The sequence below is a fragment of the Cardiocondyla obscurior genome, linkage group LG15 (genome assembly GCF_019399895.1).
Source record: "Cardiocondyla obscurior isolate alpha-2009 linkage group LG15, Cobs3.1, whole genome shotgun sequence".
Taxonomy (NCBI): domain Eukaryota; kingdom Metazoa; phylum Arthropoda; class Insecta; order Hymenoptera; family Formicidae; genus Cardiocondyla; species Cardiocondyla obscurior.
In genome coordinates this window covers 1,978,400-2,001,919 of record NC_091878.1, presented here as the reverse complement: position 1 = coordinate 2,001,919, position 23,520 = coordinate 1,978,400, and the positions used below count along the sequence as shown (strand labels likewise).

At 43.8% G+C, this 23,520-nt stretch overlaps 1 protein-coding gene across 1 annotated transcript in view; it reads left to right on the top strand.

Moving 5' to 3' along the window:
• The first annotated feature begins 5 nt into the window (after positions 1-5).
• Positions 6-23,520, top strand: part of Plexa (plexin A) — a 192,963-nt gene continuing 169,448 nt past the window's right edge. Inside the window, exon 1 of the mRNA XM_070667156.1 lies at positions 6-1,251. Coding sequence (XP_070523257.1) covers positions 67-1,251 — 1,185 coding nt within the window. The 5' untranslated portion in view covers positions 6-66. The remainder of the gene's footprint in view (positions 1,252-23,520) is intronic.

The window sequence follows — 23,520 nt, the reverse complement described above, 5'->3', positions numbered from 1 at the left end:
AGGAGGTGGGGGAGGTGGTGGTTGAGGCGCGACGGAGTCCACAGTGCGATAATAGGTAGAGTAGACATGTTGTCAGTCTTCCCGACAACGAGCACGGGGATGACGAGAAGGGTGGCGAGGCCACGGCGACGATGCTGGTGTCGTCCGTCGCTGGCGGTGATCCTGGTCCTGATGCTGCCGCTGTCGCTACCGGCGGTGCGCTCGTTGCCGGCCGACATAGTGCACAAGTTCCACGATCCGGAGGTAGAGCGCATGAACCATCTGGTGGTGGACAAGAACACCGGCCGGGTGTACGTGGGTGCGGTAAATCGTCTCTATCAGCTGTCGCCGGACTTGCTGCTGGTGATAAAGGAGGTCACCGGACCGAAGGGAGACTCGACCGCGTGCTCGATGCTGGACTGCCCGCACGAGGCGCAGAAGCGGCCAGTCGACAACGTGAACAAGGCCCTAGTGATCGATTACACGACCACGCGGTTGATCTCATGCGGCAGCCTGTTTCAAGGCATGTGTACGGTGCGCAACCTGCACAACATATCGGACGTGGTGCAAGAAGTAAAAGAGGCGGTGGTGGCGAACAACGCGACGGCCTCGACGGTCGCCTTTATCGCGCCCGGGCCGCCTAACCCCCCGGTATCTCAAGTGATGTACGTCGGCGTGACCTTCACCGGAAACTCGCCTTACCGTTCGGAAGTGCCGGCGGTGAGCTCGCGCTCCCTCGACAAGGACAAGATGCTCAACATCGCGGAGGCAGCGGTAACGACCGGTACCCGGATGTACGTTAACTCTCTGTCGCGCGAACGTTACCCCATCAACTACATCTACGGCTTCAGCAGCGGTGGGTTCAGTTACTTCCTCACCACGCAGATGAAAAACACGGACACGCCGATCTACCTGTCGAAGCTGGTTCGCGTGTGTCAGGACGACGAGCACTATTACTCGTACACGGAGATACCAATCAACTGTACCAGTGACGAGCGTATTTACAACCTAGTGCAGGCCGCCTACGTCGGTAAGCCCGGCTCGCTGCTCGCCGCCGAGCTGGGCATTACCCCTCAGGACGACGTGCTGTACGCTGTGTTCGCCGAGAGCGATGGACCCAACAGTGATGTGCCGCGGCCACTCTCGGCTCTCTGCGTCTACTCGTTGAAGGCGATCCGCCGCAAGTTCATGAGCAACATACAAAGGTGCTTCAGCGGCGAGGGACAGCGGGGCCTGGAGTTCATCTCGCCGAGCCACAAATGCATCTTAACGGTGAGTCATTTTCAACAGTTATTTTGTCGCCAAGGTGCACTGAGAAAAAAATTATTTAATTAAAATGAATATTTTGTTGTATATGTTTAAACAAATGTTTATTTAAAGTGAGCAAAAATACATTTATATTAGTAAAATATATTGTCCATGTTAATATATTTTATTTAAATATATTTTTGCTTACTTTAAATAATTTATTTGTTTGAGCGTATTCAACTAAATGTTTTTTTTAGATTAAGTTATTTCTTTTTCTTAGTGTGTTTACATATTTTTTGATACGCGTGTGCGCGGCCTTAACGTCGGTCAGCACTTCGGTGTTGACTTACTTTTGTTTTGGCTGTCGCTTTCGATTGTTTCCTCTTTTTCTTTTTCATGGCGTAGAAAACATTGTACGCCTTTCATCAAAAAAGTATAGCTATTCAACGAAAGAAGTGAAATCGATCGCATGCCAGGACGAGCTCTCGCCATACCACGCGTATATAAACGTGTTAGTCACTGCCTCGTTGAAATCTCTCGTTACCTCGTTTATTCCCTGGCATGCCCGCGGTGGATTGATAGCTCGTTTAAATGAATTGATATCTCGCAGCGCGGCTACCGCCAGCCAACAATAACTCGCGGAAGGTACTTTGCGCGCCCGATAGCCCGGCACGGCTAGGGTATCGGTGCCGTCGCAATCCGGAATTATTATAACCGCACGGCGCGATGAACGCCGGTGCGTTCGCGGTCGTCGGCCATCAGGCTGGAAGACCACCTCCCGCTGCCGTGAAGGACGGCGGGGCTCGTCCTCCCCGATTATTACGGCGCGAATCAATCGGCCGCGTCTCAGGAAGCTCGCGTTCTTCTTCTCGAGTCCGCTCGCATTTACGTAACAGGTGGCGTCGAGAAAGACATAGACGCGGGAGACTCGCACAAAGCGCCATATGCTCTTTTCGCACGGTCTCCGCGTCATCCGTGCGTGAGCCCACGAGAACAATCTCGCCGCAGCATCCGCTCTCGTTTCCGCGCGCACGTTGAAAAAAGCGTCCACCTCGCCGCGGTGCGCAATCGAATTTTCGGTACGAGCGAAACGGCTCCGCATTAATTTCCCAAATCCCGGGGACTCGTCTCGGGGAAAGTGCCCGCCGTGCGATCTGCTAAATTGCACGTGTAATGTTACATCCGAGCCGTTATTTGCATTAATGCGGAAAACACGCGTCGGGATATTGTTTTATTTACGTAATCGCGAAAATTAGCGTTGCGCTGCAATTAAAACGTATTGTATCGCAACTCGCAGTGATAAAGTGGATAAAGTACGTATGTTTGACCGCGATTATGTGGGAACGCGAGCCTGAGCACTCGTCGGGTATATCGTGAAATGCGATTATCAATTCGCCGCCCGGGTTTATTATTGCGGGATCATATGATTCGCGGCTGTCGGAATTCTAAATGAACTCTCGTGATCGCCTTCGCGCTGTACAACGTTATCGATCGTTTCGCAGTACCTGTATCACCTGGTAGGTCCCTAAGAACGTGTTCGCAAATTTTAAGCCGAGTTTCTGTTGCTTACGTTTAATTTCTACAACGTCGCCTTTTACGTATTTCGATGCCGCTTTCCTTTTCTTATCTTATCCGTGCTTATTTTTTTCATTGAATTTTCTCGAAACGCGCTTAAAATTATATTCTCGCGATACCGCATTATTTTCTGGAAAAACTCGTCGTTTTGTAAATCTTCTGGAGCGGAGATAACGAGCTGCGATGTTTTCGTGGAGTGCGCCTCGCAACGGTAATACACTTCGCGGACATTTAGTTTCAGTTTAAGTTCGCCGGCGAGGAGGAAAGTTCGCCGCTCTCCGGTCACCGAAGCGGCGGCTCCCGATGCGAACTCACCGTCGGAATCGGGGAGGAAGGGGGAAAAAGGGTGGGCTGTTTTGAAAAAGTCACCGGTCGGCCGATTGCCCGAGCCCTTTAACGATTGTTCAACTCGTTAAGGATCCATTAGGGGCTTCGGACTCGGTAGACCGCGCGCAAATTTCCCGCCGGCTCCAAGTCTCTCGTCCGCCGCTTCCTGCGCTTTAGCGCCGGCAAATTAATTCAAGTTTTCCCATCCGAGTTGGTTATAGTAAGTTTTTGCTAACGGCCGTTCTCTTCCCCGGAAAATTTCCCCGTAGACCATAATAACCGCGCCGCTGTATTTAAGAGCTTTTAGTTAGGTTTGGCGAGCGATAAATCGCTGTTATCGTAAACGGCGCTCGTTCAACTCGGTATACCTCGAAATTTTCGGTTTACGCAAGAATAGCAGAAGGCGAAACAATAAATGGAACGTTTAACTCGATGAAATAAACTTACAGCGAAATGTACATCGGTTGTAAATTGAGCAAATCAAGCAAATAGCCGTTTGATAGTAATTTAACAGTAACAAATTAAGTGTAAACCAATGAAAATTATTCCAGATAAAACTCCCACTTGTTATCTTTTTTTTTTTTTTTTACGACGGAAAATGCCTTCTTTACGCATCCCCCCCTTGGCTGGGGGGGTATGTGGGGCTCTCAGGTCTTATGGCTCGCTAACCGAGGCCTGCCCACTACCCACTAAAACCCGTCGGGGCTCTGACCCAATGCGTTTTTCTGGAGGGAGTCCGAGGATGCACGATAGTATGACTTCTCGGCTCCCTCCGCACTTGCATTCAATACATTCATCTCGGCACTTTTACATGCCTAGGTCGTCTTTTTGCTCAACTCCTTATAGTTTGGAGGAGCATCTCGCACTTCGACTACTTTCTATATATGTCGAATGTCCACGGGGAGGGGGATGATGGTGTCCCTCCCCGTGTTTGTCACCGTTGTGACCTAGTTCTCGGATATGACGCGGAGGGCCTGAAGGGCACGGTGCGAGTGCCCGGGCCCACTTGTTATCTATCGATACGTACGTAAATTTTGCCGGGCACTGAAAGCGGCTCTTATCGTTTCACCTTTTGTATTGAAATTACCGGCTCCCTCCAGTTAAACGTCGTGGAAAGTTAAATTCGTTTTTACGTCGCGTCTCTTTGAATTACGGCTCGAGTTTCCGCGACATGTTTTCCACGTCGACCATTTGCTTAATGAGGAATCAGGAGGAGCCCGAGCTAAGGGGATAGAGGGTTTAAAGGATCGCGGCGAGCATCCCTCCCCGCGTTTCAACTTCCCCGACTGCCGCCCGTCTTCTTCTTTCAACGTTTACCGCTCATTCTTTTTTATTTTATTTTTTTTATGCCTTCAATACTTGCACTTTCCTCCCGGACGCGTTTGTCGAGCAATCACATTCGTTACGTGGCCTTTTCTTGAAAAGGCAATTTGTCTCTCAGGCTTACGCGAACGATCTTATCTTCAATGCGCGTTCCACATAGCGACCGTCGGAAATAAATCTTTTTGCATGAGGATTGAACGGCTGAGAAATCAATCAATCGGAAACTTCATATAAGAGACAACTTCGAGGATCACTCCGGGAGTGCTGGCGTATTTTTTTCATACGCGATTACGAATATTTCTCACCGATATCACTGTGAAGTGGTATTTATTTTTACGCGCGTAATGCTTACGGTATACTTTTACATGAATATGCGAACCCGAATGAGTGAAAATATCGTCGCTTCGATAACTCGAAACATCCCGGTAGCCTTGAGTTTGGCAACGCCCGAAGCCTCTGCACGCTAATTAGCCTGTAGTTTCACGCATGTTTGACTTTCTCGACTAACGTAACTCGTTGTCGGCAACGAGAGGTGTCTCCGTCGTGTATCGCTCTGGCGAAATCGCGGTGCAAATTACCGAGAGCAATTAAGATCGTTAATTACCGACGTCAAAGTGCGTGTCGCTCCTCTCCGGCACAATGGGAATTCACGAAGAAAGGCACGCGTTCTCTCCATCAGATACGGCCGGCTATCATAGTCTATCTTCTACATTGTAGAATCCGCGGCGTAATTGACTTACCAGCTGACATCTATACGCGAGAGTAATATTTTTTATTCGGTAACTAACTTTTGTTTCGCGTATCGAAGAATTATTTTGTTGAACTTTACATTTAATTATTGGGCTGCCTTGAATATTAATTTGAAGGGTCTTTTATGCGTTTCTGTTTCGTCGAGCGCGATTTTTTTTTTTCTTTTTTTTTCTTTTTTTTTCTTTCTCTTTCCTTCGCCACATTCCCGCGCTGTTTCTTTCGCGAGAAGTTGCGTGCTCGTAGTCAATTCAATACTTATCAGTGCACGTGTCACCTAGTCAACTTTCTTTGTATCTGCGATCGTTACACATGCTGCTTACTCACCTTAAATGGCACGAGCAATTGCGCGAACTCGGTATCTTTTTTTTTATTTTTTCGCGGAACAAACGCTTTTATGCGGCATTGGACACCCCGATTTGTCATTTAATGACGCGAGCTTGTTGGATCGAAGCTGCTTATAGCCTACGAGACTGAAACTACGCCTCGCTGAATAAATAAATCGATAGCAATTCGTCGTTTCTATCAAGCTCTTTCGAATGCACGAGGCAGGGGACCGCGGCACCGTTTGACTGGCAATTAAATTAGTTAATTAAATCGGCTGATCGCGTAAAAGTCAAAAGAGGTTTGAATGCATCCGTGAATCAAATTAATCTTAAAGACCGCGCGGAGTGTTTGAGATTTTTGCACGCAGATGTTTCTAATCCTCCTAGGGGTGAGCGGCACTATGAACCGAGATTGACATCGAACGAAATCGTCGGGGGAATGGGGACGTAATCCGGGAACAAGGGGGAATGTGGAGAAAACGGATCTTCGGAAAATAAGAAAACTTTTTTTTCCCGATCGGTCGTTACCCACCGCGTGGCGATAACAGACGAAAGAGAGATGATTGCCATCTCTCTCTTTCTCTCTCTTTTTCCCCCCTTCTCTCTTCACCCTCCTCGTCCCTTTCGCCACCCTTCGCTTTTCTCAACTGCTCGCCGGCTGCATGAAGTCATTTTCTTGACGGTCGGGCTCGCAACGGTCGTTGCGTTGCGTGCCGCTCGTATTCGTCCGCGTTAACTTATCGTTTCATCCGCGCAGTCATTTGGGCCCGGCAAACCCATAGATTCAAGCCCAGTGAATAGCCGAAGGAAGATAGAAGCCACAGATAACTCACTTTAAAAAGAAGAATAACGATAAGAGCTAGAATGCACACGCGTTTGATTTACGCGGGGCAGGGTATTCTGAAAAGTGCTACCCGCTTATAACAGATGTAAACGTACCTTGTATCTTAGCTATATAATTGCGGAATTCGCTGCAGTGGTCGACGACGCGTGTAGAGAAAGGCCTTATTCGCAGACTCATTAGAGATTTTTTTATTATGACGGGCGCGCGATCCCGGGACAGCCGCAGCGCAGGTCCATCGGAGCTAATGAGAAGTAAGAGGAGTGTATCGGCTCGATTTTTCTTAGTCTTTTTTTTTTTTTTTTTTTTACGTAAGGAAATCCCTTTACAGATACCCCCGGTTAATTAAGATAACTGTCGAGGGTTATGTAGGACTCGGAAGTCTTTTCAATACTTACTAAAACCTCACCAGTGGCCTAGTGGCAATGATAGGTGGGCGGTATGGGAGGCATGAGCACATTACGCGTGCCACACCGCCCACTTATCACCCTTACGGGAGCTATTGGGCCCCTCGTCCCCCGACACCAGCAGGCGGCAGACCGTCTGGGCCCGATTTTTATTAGCCTTCCCTTAATGAATTCTGTTACCCGGCCGATTCGATTTTTATCCGTCGCTCATTCGCCTATTTAATCGCGTTATATTTTTTTCTTTTTCTCTCTTTTTCTTTTTTTTCAATTAACAAAACCTGGAATTTTCATTACAGTATTAATATTTGCAAGTGCTCATCATCGTAACTCTGCTAATATTTTTTTGTTACTTGCTTCGTATCTCGTAAACTATTTATTTTGATTTAGTTCAGCGATCAAAAGTGCTGCTGTCTTTTTTATTAAAAAAAAAAAAATTAAATTAACGAGCCCGTGTTTTAAATTTATTTTTTGTCGTGTATGTACAAAATATAAAGAACCTAGCAAATTATTTGTGCAATAATAATAAATATTTGAAAATAACGAGTAAGCTTTCTCTCTTTCTCGTTTTATCTCTCATTTGCTACTTAGTTTGATGCTGAAGGGCGCGCCTGCTCCTTAATTGTCACGAAATTATTAAAAGGGCGTGTAGAGCGCTCGCAGGTCGAGTCGCAGCCCTGCCATAAGGGGGCACGTCGTGACGGAATTCATTCCCGTAGCGCATCTTGCGCGTGGGGCTTCTCATTTCGTCCTATCTTTCCTTTTGCCTTCGTCTGACTAGACGACACACGTAGAGTTTCTCTTTCTCGCGCGGACCCTCCTCCTGGAACGTACCCGGTTCTATTTGTCTCTGTCACTGGTAAATGGCCTTTGCCGAGTACCACGACGAGTCTTCGGGATATCCCTTCTCTCTCTCTCTCTCTCTCTCTTTCTCTTTCTCTCTTTGTCTCTGAGTCCGCAGATTCTCGTAGCATCTCCTGCCTTTTCCCGTCGTCTCTCCTCCTTCTTTCTCTCTTTATGTGTCTCGCGCATTCCTTCTCATACACTTTTCTCTCTCTTTCTCTCTCTTCTTAGGCTTCGAACTGGGACCGATAAAAATTGGCTCGGATGACGTCATTGAGAGGATTCTCGCCTCTATTTCTCCGCCGGCTTCGCGGCGCAATCTCGTTTGTTCACGTTTCTCTGCTTACATGCTAAACGAGTCTTTATCTAACGAATCGCTGCAAATATTTTAGCCGGAAGCTCAGTTTTCCGGCACTTAAAATTTGAAACCCTTTCGCTATAATCTCGAGAACGATTGCCTGAGTTGTTTTTTTCTCTTTTTTAATTTCTAACTAGTTGTACAGGGTTGACACGCGTAACTAAGTAATTGTGTTAAAAAAGATTGATGACCGCTGTGATGAAGAATAAATTTGGGAGCTATCTGTAGTTGGTCCATTCGCTCTCAGATGACACGGCGTCATAACGCTGCTTATACGATCGTGCATATAAACCACCTATCGTAGGTCAAAGTGGATAACGATGCCCGCTTACTGTCGAAAGTCGGGTATGACCGTTACCCGATCAATGCGCGCGCGCCTAGAAATGGCACATTGGTCTGAAAAGTATTGCGCTCGATCGCATATTTATTCCCGCGTTTATTCCACTCTTATTTCAAATGCATTTCGTTGCAGTATAGTTATCTTCGAGCATAACTTTTAAGGATACGAAATATATGTATAAATGGTCCCAATTTCTTTATTTCAATTTAATGGTCTGATTTTATTTTAAAATTAAACAAACTTGGTTTTGGGTAAAAAATATTTTTTTGTTAAATTAAATAAAAATAATTTAGAATTTTTTAATTTAGTTTAATTACATTTTTTATAAATAGTTTAAAACTGATTTCGCCGCATATTTTCCTCTTTTTTTTCTTTTTTTATCTTCATCGGCCGAGCGTCCTTGCATACTGGAAGTCCCGTTCACAGATACAGATTGCGATACCGCATTTTCAAGGAATCTTTCCGAGACGGAGCGCGAGTTCACTAAAAATTGTCGCCTTGCCCGAAAGCACAAATTTATTTTTTCTTTTTTTTTCGTCGAGAAATGTTTCTCGACGAAATGTTTTATAAATGGTCCCAATTTCTTATTTTCAGTTTAATGGTCTGATTTTATTTTTAAATTAAACAAAACTTGGTTTTGGGTAAAAATAATTTTTTTTGTTAAATTAAATAAAAATAGTTTAGTATTATTTAATTTAATTCAATTAAATTTTTATACAGGATGTCCCAAACAATGTGTCGCTCTCAAAGACTATATAGGTAGGAAATTGGAATTGAAGACTAAAGTCAAATACAATTTAAAAAATTTTGAATAGTTTTCGTGAAAAAAATTAATTTATGTACGCGTAAGAGCGACATGAAAGCTGCGTGCGAGTGAGCGCGACAGGCGAATGGCGCCGTCGTCTGTCGCGCTCACTCAGCTCGCGCATCCTTACTCGTACATAAATTAATTTTTTTTTCTAAAATTATTGAGAGTTTTTTAAAATTGTATTTGACTTTTCGTCTTTGGTTCTAACTTCTTACCCATAGTTTTTAGAAGCGACACATTGTTCGGGTCACCCTGTATAAATGGTTTAAAACCGATTCTTAAATAAATGGTCCCAATTTCTTTTTTTTAATTTTTATATAAATGGTCCCAATTCTTTCAATTTAATGGTCTGATTTTATTTTAAAATTAAATAAAACTTTGTTTTGGGTAAAAAATATATGGGTAATAAATTAATTCGATATCGCACGCGTACGGCGATTTGCCTGACGTTACTCGGCCGGATTGAGTGAGATAAGTTGAGAATTTTTAAATAAAGCCCTATCTGATATGAAATGTAATACACGTCCGTGATCCGTTGTCTAGAACCTTGAGAAAAAAAAGGAAAAAAAACCGAGATAATGCATTGAACACGTATCAAATATTTTAAAGAATTACACGTGAATACATGCCACGCTGTTCTTAAATCTTATCAACATTTCTTGCCTTATCTTTTTGTTTCATCTTCACGTGCCTACGTTGTGTAAGCGCGGCGCCTGTGATCTCTGTCTACAATAACTCATGTTAATTAACAGGCTTGGACGTTGCGAAGAGCATCAAAATGTAGCTAGTTCGAAGTTTCGAAAGAAACATTTCTCGACGAAAAAGAGAGAAAAAATAAATTTGTGCTTTCGGGCAAGGCGACAATTTTTAGTGAACTCGCGCTCCGTCTCGGAAAGGTTCTTTGAAAATGCGGTATCGCGATCTGTATCTGTGAACGGGACTTCCGGTATGCAAGGACGCTCGGCCGATGAAGATAAAAAAAGAAAAAAAAGAAGAAAATATGCGGCGGGACGTACATTAAGCATGCGAGAGTGACGGATACGTCTGCTAACATTTGCGGCTACCGACTGCCGTTCGCCGTCCTTCCTAATTAATTACCATATTCGATCGGCGCGATCCATCCACATTAATCAACCTCTTACAAAAAAAGAATAAAAACAAAATACCTTAATTCACAGTCTCGACCAGTGAAAACATCGAGAAATATACCGCACGATGCTTGACCGTGATGTAATACAGTAAAAACCGACGTAAACTATAACGTCTAGAAAATTTTAGTGGAAAAGTCGATCGTTTAGAAAGAAAATAAAAATAAACATGCACGTTTATAAAATTTATCTCGTTGCAACTGCTCGAAATAAAAAACTCTTCATTAGATCATCACTAAATCATTATCTGGTCTGATCATCACTAAATCATAAAATCTGGCGTATAGCAATCGCAAGCGATTTTTCTTTTCTTTTTCTCTTTTTTTTTTTTCTTTACCATCTTTCGCGAGTCGCTCGCGGGCATGGCGTTTTTCGCACGTGCGTCCGAGTCACCGTATTATTCTCGGCGAGGTGCTGTCACGCATTCCAGCGGCGTTTCGTAACGCGCGCGGCAGTTTTCTCGGCGGTAAACTGTTTTGCCCGGCGAAAGAAACCGCAGTGGTGGCGCGTAACGCGTCTCGGAGTAATTGTTTCGCGTACGACAGTGCGCTCGTTTTTCGCTTTACGGGCCGAGAGAAACGATTAAACTCTCTCTCGCGCGCATTGATTTTCTCGCGTAACAGGCGGCTAATGTGGCGGCGTAAGAAGCTACGCCCGCCCGCCGTAACGAGAGATCGGGCGTCGTGGCGAGATGAATAGTTGCCCGTTTTATCTAATCTTTACGACGGTGACGATCGATCGGTCCGATAAGGTACGCGGGGTCCCAGTCGCTTTTTTTTTTTTTTCCCCAGGAGATCTCCGGTTGCAATCGTGCAACGGCACTCGGCGCGCCGCTAATCGATAGGTATTATTTCCTGAATCGTACGGAAAATCGCTGGGCAATTTGCATTCGATTTATATTCCGAGAACAAGACAGATTATAATGCCTCGCGACGGAGATTAAGTCCTTGGATCTTCCTCACTCAAGAATAACTCGAAGGCCTCGGGGGGGTGGAATGGCAATGAAGCGATAGCTCAACTTCCCGGTCGAACTTGGGGGCCGAAACGCTGTACTCGCAGCTTAACTCATTTTAAGCGCCGGTAAGCTCCGACGGGGTAATTGAAACTATCGGAATGAGATACATAACTGATTTTCGTACAGGCAATTACCAGTAATTACGATACTGCGCGAAGAAAACGTGTTTTTTATTATTATCATATAATCACTTGCCGATAACTAAATAAATGGAAATTTATCTCGTAATAATTGCGCTACTAATTTTATTATCTAAAGCTCATTTATCCCGAGACAGAGTCGGCTGTTGAATCCTAAATCAGGTTACGAGATTTAATCCGAGTTATAACCGAGATTTTTACAATTCAAGCGCGTCTTATTTTTACGCACGCGTCACCTTGTTAGTCACATTTTATAACTCTGTTCCTATGCCGTTCTAAAGGTCCCATTGTACCTGCTCCCAAGTCTTTTCCGAGTCATTAAACCTACGAATTATGCTCGCCCGATGTCAAATAATTATTATTTGCGGGACACTTGTCGCAATTTGCATTCGATTTGATATTCAAGATTAACAAACACGGCACTCCAACCGGGATATTAAATCCTGCGGTTTTTCGCTTCGGGCTCTCGCGAATTAAGCCCGAGCTGGCTCAAGAGAGTCTCGAGAGGAATCGCCACGCGAGAGAGATACTTGCCGCGCCGATATTTTCGTTTCGCAAAGTGTTTTCAGGCTTATAATATTCGAGGGTGGATTTTTATTTGGGTGGAACATTGCATAATCGAGTATAACAGCCGCAACGCCGCAACCGACAATGAGCGATTGTTATTATGCCGCATGAAGCTAAACATTTGTCGCGATTTGCATTCCTTTGATGACGCCAGAATAACAAACATTATTGCCGTTCGGCGCGGCTCTTCGCCGGATAAACCGAAGCTCTTGGACAGAATTGCAATATATGAGGAGGCAGGAGGCTCCACTTGCTACGTGAACTCTGATATTTGTCTCGTAAAGCGCTTTTGAACGTGTAATTTCCCCGGGATCCGGTATTTCCGAAGTGAAATAATGGCTCGCGGAATCGAGTTAACGGTTTTCCACCGCGGCTAAGTGATTGGTATTATTTCTTACACGAAGAAGCCTGGCAGGTCTGTGATTTGCATTCGATTTCTTACCGAAGTCTGGGAAAATCTTATTGTCCGCGGCAATCTTGAGATTCCACCGCGGAAATTAAGTTCACGAATCTACTATTTCACTTCTCTCTCAAAGTCGCGGACTCCGTCCCGGTTTCGCGAAATAGATTCTAGGAGTCGATACGACATCTCGTTACGCGCCTGGCTTTGTTTGCGCATAACGATCGCAATTATCTCGGCGCGACATTATCCGCCGTGAATCACCTGCTAATCTGACGTAACGCGTGCCTGTTGCAATTTCACGTTCCCGCGACGTATTTAGGACGAAGAGCGCCTCGGCGCGGTGTGCGCATCACCGTGATAATACAACGATAAATACAGATTGACTTCAGCTCGTGCTCTCTTACGTGGCAAGATTCCCTGTGAGTCAGCCGTTGTTAATCAATTTGATCTCGCAATACCACTTTCAGGAAACGCTTAATGTCGTTTGACAAAAGACGATCAGATATAAAAACTTTTTTTTTTTCTTCCTTTTTTTTTAATTCGATATACGCTGCAAAAATATTTCCATCATAATAATGTACGTAAAGTTACGTTGTAAAAAAATTTTTTTTCACGCTCTAGAATTATTATAGAATTGTATATGGTAAATAAATCCATTCGTGATCGAATGGCCGAACAAAAGGCGCACTATTATAGTTACAGTTAATGCCGAGCCAGCTCGGGTAGCATCTGTGCGAAAGGCATGACGGAAATATAATCAATAAAGTGCATCTCGATGGGCTTAATCGCATAGACAGGCCGGCCGCTTCGTTAACCCTTTCCATGGAAATTAATTTAACAAGGTCTTGCATAGCCCTTTCTCACGAGGACACTTTTCTTTTTCTTTCTCTCTCTTTAGAAAAGAGCCGCTTGCAACTCGGTCAGATTAATAAACAGCTTTAAATTTAGCGTCCGCTTAATAACAACGTTTTTGTCGAGCTGTTGTATTATTGCAATAAAAAGATATTAGCTTCTAAATAATTGACATTAGATGACATTAGATGGTCAATGCGAAAAAGAAGAAATTAAAAATTGCAGCAATTTAATACTTTAACCGAAATATTTAAAAGATTATTAAAATATTATCAGCTGTATGTCGATTTATCGGTTATTGATAGGATTTTTTTTTTTAAATTACTTAATTAAAAATTAAAATGTTTTATAGTTAAACATTAATAAAATGTATTAAAAACTTTTAATAATGGTTATTGTCAAAGTCCAACAAGACTTATCGTAACACGCTGCCGGATTCGAATAAAAATTATCCGAGTGTTATGCGGTCGTATTCTGTTTCCACTTGTCTTTATCACGTTCACTTCTCTTTCTCAATGTGCAGTCAAACGTTCGTATCATCCTCGTCCGGTCTTTTGCCGTTCGTTTTTATCTTTTGTACGCGTCATCATTTTCGAAATGCACGTGTCTTGTCCACATGTTTCTTAGAAAACTCGATATATTATTAAATATATGTAAGATATGTTAATTAATTTTTTCCTATAAAATATATTTAAAAATAAAACTTTACAGAAAATATATTATAAAGTAATTAATAAATTAGTATAAATATCAGTACCTATATGTACATATATTTAATACTCAATATCGTTCTTGATTTTTTTTCTTTTCGTTCTCCGCAAAATAATTCGCGGCAATCGAATTATTTTGAACAATATTACAATTCTAGTGGTTGGGTTCTTTGAACAATATTACAATTCTAGTGGTTGGGTTCTTTACATGGGTAAAAGTTGCACGCTCGAAATCGCCTTCCGGTCTCGAAATATGAATTTTCGATTTGCAAGAAAGTAGACGGAAAAATCGTCGGTCCAGCGAGCCCTCTCGGTCCCGCGAACCCCTCGGATCGTTGCATAAAATCTACGTTATATGAGTCCGTTCGTGCGTGGAATAAATCCTTACTTCGAAGGACATTGCGCGTCAGAATTTGGAGTTTTCCTTAGCCGGTACGTAATGACGAAACGATACGTGTCATCCTAATCGCGCATTGCGTTCACGTAGTAGCTCCCACGCGTCTGGATCGGTTTGCTGATGTGCGCGTTATCATTCGCCGCGAGAGTTATCTCGTGTCAGACGAAAGGGTCACGTACTCGATAACATGCCACGATACTCGGGAATGCTTTCGACGTATTCGGGTTGAGACGGTGGAGTCGGCACGTTTGTCCCGGTTGTTTCTCTTGGCTTGTCAATTGTTTCAAGTGGATATTTTCTACAATCGCTGAAGAATCGCGAAAGAGTCAAATTAGCGCTTACGCGTATAAATATATGAATGACAAAGGGAGATTCGTCGTCTCTACGTCGTTCGTTTCAATGCATAATACGACACTTGCAATATAATGTTACCGCCGAGCCGCGAAATTCGGTGACACGGGGATTTCACGCGTTTTCAATATAATCGGAAAACGCACGCCGCGCTAAAATTCCGATTATCCCAACGTAATTCACGGCGGAAGTCAATATTGGCGTGTTCCGGAGAAGTCGCCGCGTGGCGAAGAGGAGTGTTTCGACGACGTTGTCAGGGCTCCCGTAGATCGCGCACGGCCAGAGCGGCTTTCATTGTGATTTCGCGAGTGAATTCGTCGAATATCTTCGGCCCCGAGCGGCTGCGTCCTTATATCTCTTCTCGATGGCTGTACCGGTATTTCTATACGAGCGCCCTGCGCTTCTTTCTCCATCCGGATCTTCTCTCCTCCTTGGTCCCCTCTGCCTCTTCTCCGCTGTGCTCGTTTCCTCATTGTCAACGTTCGCCTCTTCTTTGTCTCGTCCTTCCCCTTGTTCTTCTTCCCGAGGATCACCCGTGGTCCTCTCGTGGAACTTCTCTCGCTGCCCTTTTCCTTCCCTCCGTCCCTCCGTCTCCCCCGTTCTTCCCCCACGCTCTTCCGCAGGAATTCTCTTCTTCTCCCGTCCTCCAGATCGCCTCGGGCTTTCCAAACTTTACCATCTTCTCGTGTCTTCCCATCGTCCCTCTCGCAATATCTCTTCGTCTAAATAGACCTTTTAGTATTTTGCATTTCTTATATTGCGCGACGTGTGCACCTGCAACTCCTTTGATTTCTGTCTTACTTTGAGGTCTCGTTTTTATTTTTCCTCATTTTTTTTCCTTTCTTTCTCGCCGTCGCGTTCTATTTTTCACACACAACTTTATCCGGGCTTGACAAAACGGGTCACTTCGCGTTGCACTTTGTAATCTAACCCTCGTTTCGAAAAGTACCCTTCAAGCACATTCTAGCTGCGAGTTATATAATATAAACCGTACGTTTCTCCATTTCTTTCTCACGTGTGCAGTCTCTTCCCTCCCATAATTTATACCTCATACATTATTTAGCTGCACGCCGCTTTTGATTTATACAGTTTAACGCAACGTCGATTTTATTATTTCGAGCGTACCCGCGTACGTTCGTCCGTCGGTATAAATTAATGATTTGGTAAATAGCGTTTCATACCTTGCACAGATTTTTTTGTTATGCGTTTCTTTTTTTTTAATATTATGTTTTTATTTACGCATAACTTTTGCCCGCTCTTTCAAACGCTGTGCAATTTATTTGCAATATATAAAAGACCGCAAAATATTAATAACTATTCTTCCTTCTTTCTGTCTCTCTCTCTCTCTCTCTCTCTCTTTTGCTCGTTTGCCAACTTCTTTATTTCTTAATTCTCTTTCTTTTGTACGGTATTGCGAGATCTTTTTACTCTCTTCGCTTTTTCGCTTTGCCTATTATCCCCGAGGTCATGGCATCCCTCCGGCTCTTTCTCGCTTTTCGCTTCTCCAGGCGCCGTTAGCATCATCGTCGTCCCCGGCGAACTCTTCTTAATTTTGTGCGAGAAACGCGCCTTCGCGATTAAGACAAAGTGCAACGGACTTATCGAGCTATGCGGCCCGTATGCCACTGACTTCTTTACCGTACTCGCCAAAGGGAAGAGTGCCTTTGAGATCCCCAACGGCGAAACTTCGGATAACTGGATGTAATGCTTACTTTTTACGAGAGAGTTTCTGTATCGTAACGCCAGTAATATCGCCCGAGCTTGCACCGAATCTTTTCGAATTTAATATTGCACGGGAAGGGGATTCCACGTCTTGCGTTATTTTGATCTCGTGTCTCGACAATAAGAAACTTTTAAATATCTATATAGATTTATCGAAGAGAATGTCAATAATTGTATCTCTCACTCTTACCCAATACTTTTTTTTTCTCTTATCGCTTGATAGCGAGGGTTATGATAAAGAATCAGCTTACCGCGTTTACGATGTTCTGGCTTTCATTAGATTTTATTCACAGCGACAGAAGAAATACTCTTTTGACATCCTTTTACCTTTCATCTCGCGCTGTCGCGTAAAGAGAGATAAAGATAGACAGAGAACGATAGAAAGGGAGGGAGAGGGAGAAATTGAAATGGACGGACGGAGCGAGAGCGCGAGGATCAAACGAACGCAAATTATTTCCGCTTCCAAACGAAATAATCCCGCTCGTATCATCGTCGTGGAAACAACGAAAAGCAATTTTCTCCGCAAGTACGAAATAGTTACGGCGAGTCTATACCGGGGCTTTAATACCGGGCCGGGCGGTGTATGTGCAAATGAACTCGGCTCGCACAAAGAAATCATCCTGCAATTCTACTTTATTCGATCGTAAATCCATTGTAGCCGCGTTTTAATATTTATTTCTATTATAATCGTTCCGTAGACAAAGCCTTTCCGGAGGTGTAACGAAACCGTGGCTCCGCGACACACATTTGCAGATTTTCCGCAGATCCGCTCGACCGTAGGCAATTATTCGTCATATGAGTAATTATTCGTCACGTGAAAAAAAAAAGAAAGGAAAAAAAAAATAGTGAACGTCATAGAACTTTTTTTTTTTATATTACGACTCGGACTAACTTTGAGCATGTACGAATTGCGATTCGCAGCAGCATTTTCTCCCTCTCAAATTCTCGATCTCTTTCTGCGAAATTTCTCTTTCGAAAGAACGAACTCGCGCTGATTAGATCGATCGAAAAGACATTACTTTCTACTGCAACTTTATCCATTTAGCTCTCGAATTCGACAGAATTCTCTCAGTTGCTTTCGCCGCTTTATTTTCGTCAATACGAAAGCCAATTTCGAACACGGGCTAAATTATTCCGACAACATCATTTACATTCGCCTAATCGCTTTACACTTGAGCGATATCTCCCCTTCCAACCGCGTGCGCAAATAATTAAAAATTATATGCTTATTTTTATCGTCTGCGGAAAAAAAACGCGCGCGATTATGGATGGAATGACAATGGGGACACGTGTCTAGGAAATTAATGCAATTCTCCCTGCGTTCTCGTTCCTCTGTATATTTAGTGGCGCACGAAACATTAGGCTAGGCTGGTTCTAGTAGTTGATGGAAAGAATCGCGTGTCGCCGCTTCCCGTCACGCGTCGATGTCGCCGTGAATGCCGCGGTGTAAGGGCACTGGGCCGCCGGAAGTGAATGTAAATACCTAACGTTGCTCGTTGAAATTCCAGAGACGTTGAATGGTATCATTAGCAGCCGAGAACATAGAGCGTACAACATCCGAAAGTATGAAAAGAAATTCTTGCGTAGAATTATTCGGGATTTTTTTTTTTTAAAGCATTGCTAGCCGACGCGTGGAATAAATTTAATAATTTTTACTACAGTAATAACGAACAATATGGAAAAAAGTTAGGTTCTTACTGCCGCAAGAATATTAGATATTTTTGCGTATTTATTCACATTTATGTGTCTCCGCGTCAGGCCGCGAATTTGCCTCAATTATTCGTGCTTACCGATAGCGTAGAAGGTATTATGGCGCAACTACTGTCAGCCGGTGCAATTTTCAATTCTGCTCGGTCTTCTTGCACGGCTATCCGCGCATCCATTTTTTTTTTTCCCTCCCGCAAGCCGATCGCGACCTTTTTGCGTTCGCATCAATATTATTTCTTGCCGTTTTCAGCGCCGGCAAAACCAATTAACGGAAAGCCGAGGAGAAAAATCGTGTCTCGAAAAGATTATCCGCACCTTGGTGGTGGGAACTTTAATTTATATTCCCTTTCTTTCTTTCTTTCTTTTTTTTCTAAATATTACTTGAGATTACGATATTTGTGAGATTTAGCTTTCTTTTGACGTGTAAATATAATATCGGGAGATCTGTGGCGTTCTGCTTTCTAGAATAAATGTTGTGCCTTGTCGTTGATTAGTTACGGACGAGATCTTTTTTATTGAAATGCTAATTGAAGTGGAGCGCCTGACATTTCGGTTTAACTTCTTTCTGCTTTCACGGTAGGTGATTTTCGACACTTAAACGATCGAATGACGCATATAGGTTTTTCTCTTAAATTAAAAGCGAGACGTTTAGTACTCGATCTCATTTATCGTAATTTACCTCCCATTTCGCCAAAATTATAGAATTATATATTCGGACTTGTATATAGTATACATGAAATAGCTCGATAATTAAAGAACGATCAATTACACAGTATTACGTGCCGTTTTCGCGATACCGCGGGATTTTTGTTTGCTTTCGAGCCGTGCCGATTCGGGATTGACCGAAAAACCGTTCGATTTGGCGACTCGGCTCCGGAACGAGATGTACTCGGCGAGGTCGCTCGACGTTCCCGATAATCGATCCGTTACACACCGGTAACAAAGTGCACGCTCACCGACAGCTCGGAGCCGTTGAACTTGTTAAGAATGAGATTTCGTTCACACCGCCTCGCTGGAATCAATAGAGAGTGCCGGGGCTGAAGCCGAACTGGGTTAATACAAAAGCGCCCCGCGATTCGGACGCGAGAGCTCTCCGCTCCGTTCTATTTTCACGTACGCGCCTATTCTCCGCTTCTGCTCTTTTTATCGGCGCGCGTAATGGATTACGCGATTTAATCCGTTCTCTATTTCGCACGCGCGATCCACCATCGACAGCCCTCATTCTCTCTCTGTTTTTCGATTCCTCCCCCTCGTGTTCCTTCTCTTGGTATTATTATCACTTGCATGCACGATCTACGAATGGACGATCAAGGTATAAGTTCTCAATTCAGTCGTGACGTGCACTTTTTATAATTGAACAATCACGTCGCTCTGTTTATTTATTAATTTATTTCTTTTCCTTTCTTTTTAAAGATTTTAGTTTGGGTTATTTTACAGTCTCTTATCCTCGGTATTTATACGGTTTGCTAAATAATTTGCGAGACCACCAATCGTGAATGCTTAATTACAACAGCTTGCTCGTCAAGCTCTTCCTTTTGAATCTTAACATTTTATCAGGTTATTTTATAATTGCAGAGTGTAATATATTTATCGAGTGTAATCGAATTCTCTTCCAGGAAAGATTGATCGGACTGCACTCTCTCTTTCTCTCTCTCTCTCTCTGTTTCTCTATTAAAATTTAATTAAACCTCACCCATCGTGGTCTTGTTTGAAGTTTCGACGCTTATTAAGATATAATATTATCTCATTTCTGGTCGGCGTATAATCAACATATAATATTATAATGTCGTCCTTTTTTTTTTGTCTTCCAATAAACGCTTCTTTCTCGGCCTCGCTCCGCTTTATCTTCTCTCTTGCTCTTCTTTTCTAGCCGGAACGTACGGCCGACCGTATAACGCGGTCGCGCTATTAAATCTAAGTGGCTTAAGGCCTTAAAGTCCGTTTCGCGCCAATAAAAAGTGGATGAAATTACATTGGCCGGCTTGCGGCTTACCCTGCCCTCCGGTCGTCCTTTCCGGCATTTTCGCCAGGAAAAATTCGCCGCCGCCGTATTCGCGAGTTATCGCACGAATATCGCGTCTGTGCGATGCGCTCGCAAACGATTCTTGTAACCGTGGCTCGTAAAAACCCTTAAGAAAGTAAAACTAGAGATGTGACGGAAACGACGAATTACGTTCGGGGGTTCAAGGGCGGTCATCTTGAAATTCTAAAGTCTCGCGTTCTACTGCTACAGATTTTTTTTTTTTTTTTTTTTTTTTTTTTTTTTTGATGAGTTTTACTCGTAAAAGTAGAACAAAGCTGATGGCGACGATGCGCTCAGGTCGGACCGAGTTTCGCGGTTAGGTTAGGACAATTTCGCCAAAAGATAGCGTTCCCTTTACGAAAAGAGCTAGATTACTGGATAAAAGGGTCGCGGCTCGCGCCGGCAATAAGTGCGTACGCCTGTGTCTTTGGCGAGGCTTTCTGTTTCCTCCGTGCAGGACGGGGAAATTAGACGGCGAGAAAAAGGGGATTCTAACTCGTTCCCTGAAAAATTCCGGAGTATTTTTATATCCTCGCGAGAGCGTTTCTTTCTTTCGTTTAACCGGCGCCGCCCGGCTCCCGCAGGTCCACGACATGTTACATATGCTAATAGCCTGCTTAGCGAAAAGACATCTTAAAGGGTGGATTACGGTACACTTGGTCTCGTTTCTTTGTCTTTTTTCTACGTATATAAAATTGCGGATAAAATTCACGTAATAAAATTAATTATTTATTTTACATAATATGTATAACACGTAACGGCATATGTCGCAATACAAAGTGTCCCACCTCATCTTGACAAACTCTCCGAGTTAGATAGGTCTCGTGGATACAACTCAATAAGTTCTATGTCATTTTGTACAATTTTCAACCATTATTGAAAAAATAATTAAAATGTGTAACTTAAAAACGACAAGGAAGCTGCGGGCGTGTGAGCGCGACAGACGATTGGCGCCGTCGTCTGTCGCGCTCACTCACGCGTAGCTTTCTTGTCGCTTTTGCGCTAGACAAATTAATTTTTTTCTCAATAACTATCGTGAATTTTTCAAAACGGCAAAGAACTTATTGATTTGTGTCCACGAGACCTATCTAACTCGGAGAGTTTATCAATATGGGGTGGGACACCCTGTATAATAAATTAAAAGTTACATATTAATTTTGCATGCTTGTAAGCGGCTGTTCATCATTTTGTGACGCTTAAATCTGTATCGAAGCTGTCGATAAGGCGTACCGCGGCGGGATTATATGTATACAGGGTCTCCTTCGCCGCGACTTACGTGCACGCTTGCTTCGAAAAATAAAACTATCGCCTTGCAGCATGGAACAATAAAGAATTCTCGCATTCAAATAACCTTTCTACCTGCTGCAAAGTGTTACGGTATTAAATTTACGTCTTCGGTTCTATTTACATTTTTTTTCTGCTGACAATTTATCTTTATTTGACGTATATTTTTAACTTTGCCGACTGGAACTTGAACTCTTTTTTTTTTTTATTTATAATATTTAATTTGTCAAGATTAACATTTTTTTATATTAGGGTGAGATAATTCGATTTCTTTAAAAAAAATGTATTTATTAAGAAAAATTAATTTACTTGAAAATCAACTGTATATCTTTACTGAAAAATTATTTTTTTTCCGGTAAATAGCATTTTATATATTTATTTAGTTCAACAAAGCTTCGCTCTCGGAGAACAAGCGGAGTTCCGAGCGAACGAGTCGGGACACCCTGTATACACGTCGAGTCCTAGATTCTTGCTTTCGTATCCGTGAGAGAGGAGAGAAGGAACAAACCCGTGGTTCGCCAGTCCCACGGAGCCTCGGTGTCCTCAGTTATCTCGGCCGGCCGGCGTGATGGCGGCGACGGTGGAGGGAAGGGGGAGGGAGAGGGCAAAGAGACGCGGGGCCTTACCTCCGCGATCCTCTTCTCAGTCCCCTTTCTCTCTCGCGGCCAGTCCTTTCGAATCCATCCGCCAGCCTCCGTCTGTTCGCCTCATCTCCGTCTTTTTCTTCGGAACGCCAACGCCGCCCGAGCGGTCTTCCCCCCTCACTCTCTCTGTTCTCTTTCTCTTTCTCTCCCTCCTCTCTCTCTCGCCTTGCTCGCCCCTTGTTGCTGTTTCTTACATTTAATTCCGCCTTGTCTGGTAGTGATCTCTACCTCTTCGTCACGACCGCGAGAACTCACCTCTGGACTTTCGTAAAATATGTATCCGCGTCTTGCTGATAATGAGAGGAGAGCTTGCTCGCGAGGGAGTTGCGCTCTCGACTGCGATCTCGCGACTTCTCCACGGTGCGGACCGATTTCCTCGTTGCCCCCCTTGATTTACGTTTGCCGATGAATTATGTGGGCGCCGTGTCGATTAATAAGCGTGGCGTGCGCGATGTTACGTTCGGAGCCCAGCAGTGGCAAACATTAGCGAGCCTACGTGCCGGCGTAGGAGTGTTGCGGGAATTTCAAGGAATAATCTTTCTTCGACATTGCACGGATTTGATACACGAGCCTTCTCTTGAACGAAAGAAAGGGAAAAAAAAGAAAAAAAAAACGACTTTTGCGCAACTTTCAGCCGCGATTCCAGCCGAACTCTTCTACTTCTCGTCATGAAACGGTGTTTAGCAAAAGATAAATACTTGCGGCGCACGTCTCTTGAAATGCACATAATTTCCGCCAATGTATTTTTATTTTAACTTTTAAACATACACCGGCGGTTACACGCTAGTTGTAAAATTAATCTGACATAAGATCGTGAATCGTCCCACATACATTTGTGAAACGTTTGTTGAATAAATCCTCCGCCGGCTTTCTTTTCCCTTCCAGCTGCAAGGTTTTAATTCGCGTTGTATCGTTTGGGTTTTTTTTTCCCTAATACGCCTTGATATTTTTTTATCTATATAAAGATCGACATCAGGCTTTTGATGATCGGGCGTTTCGTGGAGCTCGCGCGTAACAGCGGTAACGATCATTGGGTATTAAACGGTACTCGACGCGACTAATAATTAATCCCCTTTTTTTTCGAAACTGAAGTAGGCGTTTTTTTTTTTTTTATTATTATTTTTCTTAGCCCCGCGTTAACCCGGCTCGCTCGATGGCAGGACCGGTCGCTCGGCGCCGGTAACGCAAATGACTTTAACGTGCTCGGAACGCGCGTTCTAATCAACTTCATCTAGATAGCGCGAGCCTGCCGATTCTTTTTCGCCTCGTCACGCGATCGATCGCTCACTCTTTCGCGTTCGACATTCAATAACCGGGAGCCGCTCTCGGAGAGATCATTCGGCGCATTCGACGCGGGAGGTCCGCGACTCCGCTCGACTCATCCGCGAAGATGAAATATCGTGCTTGTCGGCACGCTCGCCACGGGAATCCGCGGGAC